The sequence below is a fragment of the Colobus angolensis genome, unplaced genomic scaffold (genome assembly GCF_000951035.1).
Source record: "Colobus angolensis palliatus isolate OR3802 unplaced genomic scaffold, Cang.pa_1.0 Scaffold19, whole genome shotgun sequence".
In the NCBI taxonomy this organism is placed as follows: Eukaryota; Metazoa; Chordata; class Mammalia; order Primates; family Cercopithecidae; genus Colobus; species Colobus angolensis.
In genome coordinates this window covers 4,970,056-4,981,413 of record NW_012115043.1, presented here as the reverse complement: position 1 = coordinate 4,981,413, position 11,358 = coordinate 4,970,056, and the positions used below count along the sequence as shown (strand labels likewise).

The 11,358-nt window shown below is 50.2% G+C and overlaps 2 protein-coding genes across 4 annotated transcripts in view; one reads left to right on the top strand and one right to left on the bottom strand.

Moving 5' to 3' along the window:
* Window positions 1-5,925, bottom strand: part of MEGF11 (multiple EGF-like-domains 11) — a 381,035-nt gene extending 375,110 nt beyond the window's left edge. For 2 of the 3 annotated variants that reach the window (XM_011940373.1, XM_011940374.1), the window contains exon 1: window positions 5,783-5,915. The gene's annotated coding sequence lies outside the window, so the exon portion shown is untranslated. Of the gene's footprint in view, window positions 1-5,782 lie in introns of all 3 variants that reach the window. The other variant, XM_011940371.1, reaches the window with a different exon arrangement.
* Window positions 5,926-7,336: 1,411 nt separating this feature from the next.
* DIS3L (DIS3 like exosome 3'-5' exoribonuclease) overlaps window positions 7,337-11,358 on the top strand; it is a 79,496-nt gene continuing 75,474 nt past the window's right edge. The window contains exon 1 of the mRNA XM_011940559.1: window positions 7,337-7,485. Coding sequence (XP_011795949.1) covers window positions 7,337-7,485 — 149 coding nt within the window. The remainder of the gene's footprint in view (window positions 7,486-11,358) is intronic.

The following is an 11,358-nucleotide window of genomic DNA, read 5'->3' as shown; positions in this document are numbered from 1 at the left end:
TCAGGAGTTCGAGACCAGCCTGACCAACATGGAGAAACCCCATCTCTACTAAAAATACAAAATTAGCTGGGCATGGTGGCGCATGCCTATAATCCAGCTACTCGGGAGGCTGAGGCGAGATGGTGCCAGCCTGGGCAATTGGAGCAAAACTCCGTCTCAGAAAAAAAAAAAATTGTTATAGGTCAATTACAATGATTCCCTTCTCTTGCCTGTGGTTGGCTTAGGCATGACACATGATTCACAATTCTAGCCAATAAGACAAAAGTGAAAGTCTGCTGAGGGGCTTCTGGGTAAAGCTCCCTCCTGCCTTTTCTGCCTCTGCTCATGATGGTGAGGATATAACACCTGGAACTGTTGCCACCATCTTGTGATCTCAGGAACAGGAAAGATGAAAAGCATCCGGATCTTTGATGATGCTGTTGAACCACTGAAAGGACCAACTATAGGGCAGATATAGCCCAGACTTCTTGTTATGGGAGATACTAAATTCCTTACTGTTTCAGCACATTGAATTCAGCTTCTCTGTCACTTGCTGCCTTCATTCCCACTCCCATCAAGGGTTTTTGTTACAATGGATACCTGAGCTAACCACTATCATTATAAAAGATATATAGCTAGTAAAAGTCCTGGCCCCTGCCCTCATTGTGCCTGTCCCAAGATTGCGCATTCAGTAAGTATTCAATCTATATTTGATTAATTGATCTTCCCCTTGCTCACCAGGTACAGGGCATATATTCCCTGAAAGCATCTTTCTTCCCTTTACTAAGCCTCACTGATTATCTTTAAGTTTCAGCCTCACATTTTGACTGTGGTCTCAACATTACTGACCAGGTCCTTCTCCATGGTCTCCTCCCACCTCTGAAGATCAAACTAAAAGCAAGGTACTCACATTTGACCCAGAGAGACCATCAGCGAAAGTCCTCATTCCTAAATATTTGTTCTTTGAAATGTCTTTTTCAATTAGATCTCACCCAAATGTTTGAGAGTCAGGCTGAATTCCAACTTCCAGCTCCAGAACAGACATGTTGAGCCTGCATAATTACTGCAGCCAGCTTTATTTGCTATAAAAACATGGATTTTTGCTCCCTCTCAACTATAAAATAATCGATAAATAGAATCCAGATGAAAAATGCCAGCGTTTAGGAGAACAACTGCTTTATGGTTCTTTTCTTTTGAGTCTAATTAACACTTTGGGGATAAAGTATGCTGTTACATTTACCCGGTCAGCTAAGTTGAAACACAAACTCTCCTCTTCCTGCTGAGATACAGCTTCATATCAGAAATACAGGAAGACAGAGAGACAGAGTTTCAAAACATTTTGAGATGCTCAACAAACAGACCTGTGAACCTGTGATGTGGACTTCATTCAGCCCCTCCCTGTTCACACTGGCTGTTCAGTTGTTGTTTGCTCCCCCTGCGTAATTCATTAAGAACACATGGCACAGTTACTGTCAAATGAAACACAGATAGTCCCGTTAGCAGGAGAAGCAATCTCTCTGACTTTCAGTCTTTTAATGAAGAAGACATGCTTTTTTGGACAGTGACCACCCAGGCCATGAAAGTTTCATGAGGGGCTTCAGAGTGGGTGACACCTTTTCAATTATAACACTGCTATAATAAATTCCCACAGAGACACCAGGCATGGAATCTACATCCAATACACAACACCTATTTATTCCCTAATTATATTGCAACATATTCTCTCTGTGTGTGTGCTGATGAAGATAAAATATTCTTTTAATTCTATGGCCTCCTGGGGGTGAGGGGGAGGGGATGTACATACAGGGATGTACATAGCAAGTCCTATGAGCTCCTAGAGCTAAATCACAGCCTTCGTTCCAGGCTCCCCTATCTTATAATCTCAAAAAATCATTCACTTTCCCTTGTTCTACCACATTGGTTCTCAAAGCGTGGTCTCTAGAACTAGAGAATCAGCATCACCTAGGAACTTGTTTAGAAATGCAAATTACTGGACCCACTCCAGACCCGTTGAATCAGAAACTTGGGAGTGTGGACTAGTAACCTGTGTTTTCACAAGCCCTCCACACTGAAATCTGAGAATCACTAGTCTGCAAGGAAGAAATGTTTTTCTAGGAAGAAAAGAGCCGCATTTTAAATTGAATCCTGTATCAGGGAACACCTGGATTCTATACGGGCTGGGCCCCTCTTAGTGCACAGCTGTCCCAGTCTACAGATTCAGGGCTCCATTTACCCATCTGTACAATGGGGCTCCAGAGCACACCAAACAGCTGTGGATGCTGGAATTTAAGAGGGACATGGTTACCTGGCACCAGTCTCTATGGATACCTAGCAAGATCATAATTGCCAACACTCACCAGCTCCCTTCCTGGCAGAAGCTCTGTACAGCAGTTCTCCAATGCTGCATCTAAGGTCACCACTGCAGCTGCCTTTGGGTTACCCCTGGCAACCAGGAGCTGGGGTCATGGAAGCCCACAGAATCTCCAAATCTCATAGCCAACAACTTCAAACCTTTCACCTTGGAGCCTTAAACCACTAGAGGGGAGGTTCAGAATTCTCTATTGTATTGTCCCATTTCAGGACTTCTTCTGACATCATTTGTGTATTTGCCTCTGTTCTATGACTAGACTTTAAGCCTATGGAGGACAGAGCCTAGAATGTCAGCGTCACAAGGTATGGGACTCTTCCTGTCTGATTCATTGCTGTATCCTAAAGGCCTAGCCCAGTGCCTGGCACAAAGAAGGAGCTCAAGAGCTATTTGCTGACTGCATGTTCCTGCCTTTCATAAGTTCGGAACACTGAAGTAGCTCAAAGTTATGGTTGGGAAGGGGCAAAGGGGCTGGGCATGGTGGCTCACTGTAATCCCAGCACTTTGGGAGGCTGAGACAGGCAGATCGCTTGAGGTCAGGAGTTTGAGACCAGCCTGGCCAACATGGCAAATCCTCATCTCTACTAAAAATACAAAAATTAGCCTGGCATGGTGGCGCACACCTGTAGTCCCAGCTACTTGGGAGGCTGAGGCAGGAGAATCACTTGAACCCAGAAGGCAGAGGTTGCCGTGAGCCAAGATTGTGCCACTGTACTCCAGCCTGAGTGAGAAAGTGAGACTCTGTCTCAAAAAAAAAAGAAGAAGAATAAAAAGAGAGAGAAGGGGCAAAAGAATGAGAATAATTGAAACCCCTGGGAATGATGAGAAAGAAGAAAAGAAGCAAAAGCCAGAATATAGCTGCTCTGACCCCACCACCCTTGGCTTATGGGGCACTGACTTGCCAGCCAATTGCTCACCTTAAGTCTAGGCCTAGAAGTCCCTTGGGACCAGGTTCTGAGCTTGCGCTCTGAGCAACTGGCTCTTCTAACTTCCCTAGTGATTCTCACTCAAAGACCCTGACAGTGCTGTGCTTTGACCAGCCGCTTAATCAGCTTTCCTGCCTCCTTCTTAGGACTCAAGCCCTGTATCCTGACAACCCTCCTTCCCCAACTGGAAACCTACATATCAGCTCCTAATCTTGCCTTCTCCAAGCACTATCCCAAAACCACCCCTCCCGAAGTGATTTCACCTGAGAATGTCTACATGCACTAACTTCCTTGACTACAAAACAATGGTTTCTCTTTCCCTATGGGTTGCACCTGATGGGGCTGAGCCCTGTGTGTGGGCTCCATTTACCCCCAGAGCCCCGTGCAGGGACAGAACAGGTACACAACAAACTGTCACATGAGTGATTTATCCTGGGAGATACTCCCAGCACAGCACCTAACCCGAAAATCCAGAGACAGGTCCTCTGCCTCTAACCTCACACACACTCAGCCCTCGAGCCTGTCAAGGATGTGCAGTGGCCTGACTGGGAACATTTGCCCTGTGCGAAGAAAGCAATCAAGTTAGTGTGGACTACTAGAAAAGGCCCTGACCCGGAAGTCAGGAGACTTGGTTTACCTACTCTTCCTCCCGTATAGCAGCTCTAAGCAAGTCTTCTCTGGACTTCTCTGGTCACTTCTCTGGACCTCAGTTTGCTGATCTGTTAGTGGGAGGAAGTGACGAGATTGCAGTCCTAGACTTCGAATTTCTAGCGGCTTAAACAAAATGTGAGCACCGGAGAGAGCTGATGCGTGGTGTGCACCAGGAAAATCCGCCAGAGGAGCAGAGGATGCTCAACGTCTGCTCAACGCCCTCGGGACACCCCGCCCAGTCTGCAGGGAGTGACGGCAGAGGGACCCTCTCCGGAAAGCCTCGAGGTTTTGGTACCACTAAACCCCCAAACCTCTCAAGAGAATCTCCCGACAGCACTCCAACAAAGAGGGCTGCTGGGCCGGGGCTCCGCTGGCTCCGAGAAGCCGCAGAGGTCGGCGAATCCTGCCCCTCCGACTCCGGGAGCTAGCAGGACGGAGTCCCCTGCAGGTTTCGAATGCCCCAGTCGGCCGCCGCGGGCTCCCCCCGGCTCTCCCCCGCCAGGCCAGGGCTTTAACCCTTGTTTCCCCAGCAGAGCGCCGGAGGAGCGCTGGTGCCGGGGCGCGAGGACCCCAGCGGGAGCTAGCCGAGATGGCTGGGAGCCCAAACCATCCCAAAGGTCTCCTCCAACCCGCCGCAGGCCCTGTTCTCTCGGCTCTTGGAGGGATGGAAAGTGGGTGATCCTGAAGCGGAGACACTTTGAAATATTTTTCCGGAGAACATGACCACGCGGGAGACAGTCACACTGGCATCGCAGCGCGGGTTGCGGGGCACGGATCCCGAGATGCGGCTGCCGCGGGATGGAGCCCGCGAGTCCAGGTCCGGGAGAAGCCGCCTGGGCTCGGGGCTTCCGGGGACTGCCACGCCGAGGCTCGGCGCTCCCGGGCTCAGGAGAGGGACGGCTGCGTCCCACTCAGGGACCTTGACGCCCGCGAGGAGCGATTCTGCCTATTTTTAAGTAGTATTTTTTCTAACAAATTAGGAAAATAAACCAAGTCCAGGAGGAAGACAGCTGCGCTCGGCAGCTCCAAGGAGCCACAACCACCACCCATTTCCCCACCTCCAACACTACTGCCCACGGCTGGGCGAGAAGTTGGGAACTTCGGGACCACGCTACAGGCGCGCGCAGAGAGTGACTTGCTTCTCCTTTAACTTTGGGAGCCAGGGTCGCAGCCTAGGGCAGGAGGATTGTCCTGGGAGCCAACCAACAAGGCCGTCCAGGTCCTGGACTTCCCGGAATAGAGTAACGGCGACGGGATGGGAAAGAAATAGGGGGATACACGTTCCGCCTCTCTTAACCCAAAAGCAAAAGCGTGCATGGCACCTGCTGGGGCTTGGCGGCCGTGAAGCGCAAGGGCGGCCGCCGCCGAAAACCTGCTGCATCCCCGCAGGCTCTGCGTCCTGACCCCGGCGGGGAAGGCGCCAGTGCAGTGAGTGCGGCCGACACACCCGGGGCGGCTTGAGAGCGGAGTCCCCAGACTCAAGGGGGCGGACGGGCGCCCTCCCCGGGACACCCGTGCCGCGCCGCTGCTCTCGGGTCTTCCCCCGCACGTGGAGGCGCCGCGGACACTGCATCCCGACTGCAGCCGGAGGGCTGCGCCTGCCCACACTGAGACGCCCCACGTCCTGCCGGACCCCCTGGCGCTCCCGCAACCCCCAGCATCCACCTCCTCCCCGTGCCAAACTCGGCTTCGGCAGCCCGGACCCGGGCAGGGCGGCCGGGGGTCCGCGGAGCTGGTGGAAAGTTAGTCGCGGGGCTGCAAAGTCCCCTCCCCAGGGCCGGAACCCCCACCCCCGCGTCCCCTGGTGTCCCCGGCGTCCGAGGCTCCGCGTCGTCGCGGTCCCCACCGAGCCACCTACCTGCTCCCGCGGCCGGCCCAGAGCTCAGCCGGCCAGTCGCGCGGTCTTGTCCTCCGGTGCCCGAGCCTGGTCAGAGCGCCAGGCAGGAGCCGGGGGCCGCGAGCAGCCGGGAGCCGGGCGGCGGGCAGCGGGCACCGGGAGCGACTGAGCGAGCGAGCGAGCGAGCGAGCGTGCGAGCAAGCGAGCGGCTGGAGCCGCGGCGGCTGCTGCCGAGCCAGCCCCCACCCCCTTGGTCCCTCGGCCCCTCCCTCTCCTTCCCTCCCAGCCTCCCTCCTCCCGGCTCGCAGCTCCCTCCCTCCGCTCTCCCGCACACCCCCCTCATTTTTTTCCTCTTTCTCTCTCTTTGGTCCTTTCAGACCCTGCTGTTTCGCGCGCGCTCGTTAGTTCTTTTTCCTGTCTTCAGCCTCTCTCTTCAGCTTGCCTTTGGATTCCCCTTTTTCTCCGATTCATCGCTTTCCAGCATCTCACCTCCCTCCTCCCCACTTTCGTTCTTTTGCTCATTTCTCTTGCTCCCTCTTTTTCTATTTTCTGTTTTCTCCTCCTGCTAACCTTCTCGCGCGTCTACTCCCCTTTCTCTTCCCTACTCCCCATTTCCCTCCTGGGGGAGCGGAGCGGCCTGCGCGCCTCCTCCTCTGTGCTCTGGATGGGAGATCCCGGGGATGGGGGTGGGAGTCTGGGGGTTAAAGGGAGCAAGGGGCACCCCCAGGCCGTGCTCCTAACTGGCCGAGGACCGAGAGGGATGGGCAGGGCCGGAGACAGGGATTCAAGGCAGGTGCTCGAGAAACGTCTGGGCCAGGAAAAAGGCAAGAAAAGCAAAGACCTCAAAATGTTAAGACCCAAGTCGGGCTGAGCGGTGCCTGGTGAGATGAGGAAACTGAGACCCAAAGAGAAGAGGGCAAGGAACTTGCCTTGCCAAGGTCTACTCCAGGCAAGGTGGAGACCCCCACGGCTCCTGGCGGCCTGGTACTGGGCTCCTGAGCTGATGAGGGAAGTGCGAGGGCGCCTGAGGCCGGTCAGCTCGTTCCCGTCCCTTTGCCTGCTTCTGCGCCCAAGTCCCTGGGGCCTTGGGGAGGAAGCCTTCCCCTTCTGCTATAGCACCTGGAGCCGCCTGGCTGCCCCGCGACACTCCTAGTGAGGCCAAGCCAGACGGGGGTAAAAATGTGGCTCTTAAGAGTGGTGCAGGGAACCCCCTTTCCTCCACCTCCTACCCCTCTCCAGGAAATGTGGGCTGACTCCCGCTTACACGGGATGGGAGTGGTGGCAGGGTATTTTGCTCGTGGGGTTTGCCTTCTTTTGTTCTTGAACTAAAACCATAGCAGGAAGGCCCAGGGTTGGAAAGGTAGTTATACACACCTAGGGAGATGAATTTTTGCGAATAAAGCAGGCCTAATACCTGAGACTGGGAGCTATGTGTCTGTCCGCGAGTCTGAGCACCTAGCCCTCCCAGGCCATTCTGGGTCTGATGGGGCAAGTCCCTCCGCTAGAAGCTTTTCCTGGCACTTCCTCATTTCAGACCAGTGGAGTCCGCAGGAGAGACGTGGGGTCTCCGTTCCCATGGAGTCCACCCTGCGGCCCAACACCACCAGGATTCTCCTAGTTCTACCCCTAATTTCTGGGGCCAGAGTTTGTTCTCCTGCTGTGGTACACAACCAGAAGCAGAACCAGAAGTACAACCAGAAGCAGAACCTCCGCTCAGCCCCTGGGTAAAAAGCTCTGCACAAATATTTTATTCATTCCTCTCTTTGGGATATCAAATCAAGTCAATAAATCCCGGCCTGGGCCTCTGTGGTTCACACCACAAAACCAGAAGAAGCATCTGCTCAAGGCTGAGACTCGAGTGGGGCACATGGAGTGCTCACCCTCAGAGTCTGCAACTGAGGGTGAGCGCCTCCTTAAATTCTCCCCTCAGAGCCTCCCTGCCTCCCCGTAGTCCCAACTGCAGGCAAATCTGAGGGCTGCTGTTCACCAGCTGTCTGGCCTTGGTCCATGGCTGTCCCCATGCTGGCATTACTTCCCCACCTGACTATGAAGAGGCTGAATTCGATGTTCTCTTTTTCTCCAGCTCTGAAGTGCTACAGTTTGTGGGTATCATAGACACCAAATTTGTATGCCTGCTACACTACTTACTAACTGTGACACTGGGCAGTCACTTAACCTGTTTCCCTATCAGTAAAATGGGAATGATGATAGTACTGTGAGCTGTGTGAGGATTAAACCACATAATGCACCGAAGCACAGTTCCTGACACAGAGTAGCACTTGACTACTGTGAGCAATTAATACTGCATGAGGTAGGGTTTTGCATGTCTTTCCTTCATCTTCACATTCCCATTTTCATTATGAGTTGCGATCCCCACCATGCCCCACAACCCTCCCTCTACCTGGTAGCCATCCACTTATAAGTCTCAGACTTCAGTTCTGATAGGTTTGGGAAGGTAGACAGGTCTTCCCATCTCATCCCATCTCAATGACCAATAAATCGGAAGCAACTCCCACCCTCTTCTCTCACACACTCACACCTGCCAGGCTTGAATTGTGTGTCTGAGGATTGCTGGCCCCCTCCACGCTGGGCTAGGGATTGTCTGGTTTTCTGTCACACTCTAAAAAGCCACACCGATCTATAAAGCTGCACCTTCCCTACCCAGATGGCAAGGCTCCAAGGACACATGTCCCAACAGAGCCAAAAACACTTTTAGCAAACATCTCTGAGGTTGGCTGGGGGTCACGTTAGAGCCCATGATCCATCATTCATTTGTCAGTCTCTGAGTGCCTACTTACAGGAGGCGCCACCCTGCACAGCCCACTGCCATATCCATCTTCAACTAGCTGCAACAAGTTCATTTTGGAAGCTATGCCATCTAAGGCCAGGCTACTCATTGAAGGCCATATTTGAGATAAAAATCCACTATTCTGTGCTATAAACCCTGCTATCAAAAAGTTTACATACCTGGTTGAAGTTGCCAGAAAAAAAAAAAAAAAAAAAAGGAGCAGAAGCAGAGTAGGGGACCCGGAAGAGGAAGCCTGAGTTCAAATCCTTGGCTCTGTCATGTGTTAGCTATATGACCACAAGCAAGTGCAATTGCACCCTCTGCACACTTTGGCCTGGACAGGGGTGAGAAGTAAGGAATCCAAAACTCCGGTGACTAAGGTGAGAGGATCTCCTCCTCTTAGAAATAAATTATCTGAAGGCTAGGACACTGGACAGAGCGTCCAAGGCTCAGACCACAATGGTCTTTCCTTCAATCAAGTGTGCAGGCAAGGAATTCTCTTTGTCTTCCTTCTCTCTCCCTCCATTCCTTGATGAGAGATCACCTTTCCCTCTCTATCTTCCTGCAGCACTCTGACTCAAAGCCCCAAGCAGGAATACCCACAAAACGAACCCAGGGATGGCTGGAATTTGTTGAATGACTGAACGATTTCGGAACTGGTGGAGTCTTTGAAAACTTCAAGTGGTACACAGTATGTCAGGGTGCTTGAGAGGGGAATGTCTGCCTCCCCACCAGACTCTAACATATTTGGGGTCAATGCCATGTCTTATTTACCTTCATATCTGATACAAAGCCTAGCATAGGGCCTTGCCTTGTTAAAAGAATAAGTAAAATATCTACAATTGATTAATAAGATGCACACATGGTATCATTTAAACTTCATGACAATTCTGTATAGTAGGCATTATTATTTCCCTTTTACAGAGGAAAGACTGAGGGCCAAAGAAGGTAACTTGCACTAGGCCACATAGCCAGTAAATGACAGAACCTGAATTTGAACTCAAGCTTCTTTTAAGCTCTTTTCTCGATGCTGTAGTGTCTTGCACTATGGGACTGGGACTTAGGTAAGGCAACCTAGGGAGGCATTCACTCTCAGGAGCCGAAGGCACATACACAAATCTGAAAGTAACCTTCAAAAAATGCCCTCAAAGAATTACAGAGAATTTTGGGATCCCTGTGGTCCTAGCCATCAATGAGGTGCAGAGAAGAAACCATTGCACAACTGCGTTACATCTGCTGATAGAACATACACTGATACAATATACGCCAGACACGTCTGCAAATATACCCACACACAACAATCCTGCCCGATGCACAGATTACTGAGAGATGATAACCCAACACACCTACACACACACCAACACAACCGAAACATCTCCCTGCACACACAAATATAACACAATTCCTGCACTCTTAAAAACAGGGGCGGGAGGCAGAGGATCAGAATAAGACCCAGTAGCATGACTCTTTTCACAAGCTTTTTATGAACCCACAACCACCAATCGAAGTCTTGATTAACTTGGTTGTATTTATTAAATTGTGTTCAATATTTAATAACTTTGAATATGGATTGAATATTTAATGAGACTGGTGGAGATCTATTCGTGTATAAACGTCAGAAGTGCCAATTGCTTTGAATTGAGAATTGAGTCTGTGACTCATTCTCAGTAGCTGGTACTGGAGATCTCTCCATTCTACATTTTCATGGATTTATTTAAATTATAGGTTATGATCATGACATTATTACACTATTATTTATTATGATGCTCCACTATTATAGCATTATTAGGCCATCCCAGAAAATGTGGCATTTAGATACTGAATTTCCTTGCATCCAGTAAAACCTAGATTGGGGTCTCTTGGTCTCCTTCCTCCATGTTTACTAGGAAAAGGGGCCAAATACAACACTGTGAAATGCATGCTGTCTTAAGCCCTCAATCCTCTCACAAGCACAAGATGATCTGGAAGCAATTTCTGTGTTATACTTTGTCCAAGACCAATCTGTCCAAAAGAAGAAACTCTACTTTGTGGACTGAAGACAAGCAACATGAATTTCTGAAACTTTTTTTACAGAAATAAGAGAATCGGATGCAAAATGCAATTTTCAGAGGCATCATGGGGATTCGTGAAAGTTCTTGGAAGATTTGAGATTCAGGAACTCAATGAATAAATTTAACTATCCATAAGTGTGGATTTTACATAAGGTACAGTTGTATGTTAATGATGTTCTCTGGCTAATAAGTAATTATAAAATGTGGTTTGTTAGGGGTCAAAGTTAAATCACTGGAAATAGCCCTTGTGCCACAGCAGGCTATTGCCTGGCAGTATACAAACTTGTTACTCACAAGAGCAAGCAAATGCATTCTCTATCAAATAACTCTCATCACTGACACACCTTTGTTATATTCTGATTTGCTTTGATTTGGGGTCCAAAGCAAATGTAAATAAATGCCACCAAAAGAAGAATAATTATAACATCACCATTAGGTGGAGAGTAACCTTCTAACTGAAATCAATGTAATCATGCTTCTTGGATATTGTTATATATGTGTGTGTATGTATATATGTATATATACATACACACACATATACACACAGGGTCTCACTCTGCTGCCAAGGCTGGAATGCAGCGGTGTGATCATGGCCCAATGCAGCCTCAAACTCCTGGGCTCAAGTGATGTTCCTGCCTCAGCCTCCTGAGTAGCTGAAACCACAGGAGTGGCTACCATGCCCAGGTAATTTTTTTTTTTTTTTTGGTAGAGATAGGGTCTCACTCTGTTGCCCAGGCTGCTGGTCTCAAACTCCTGGC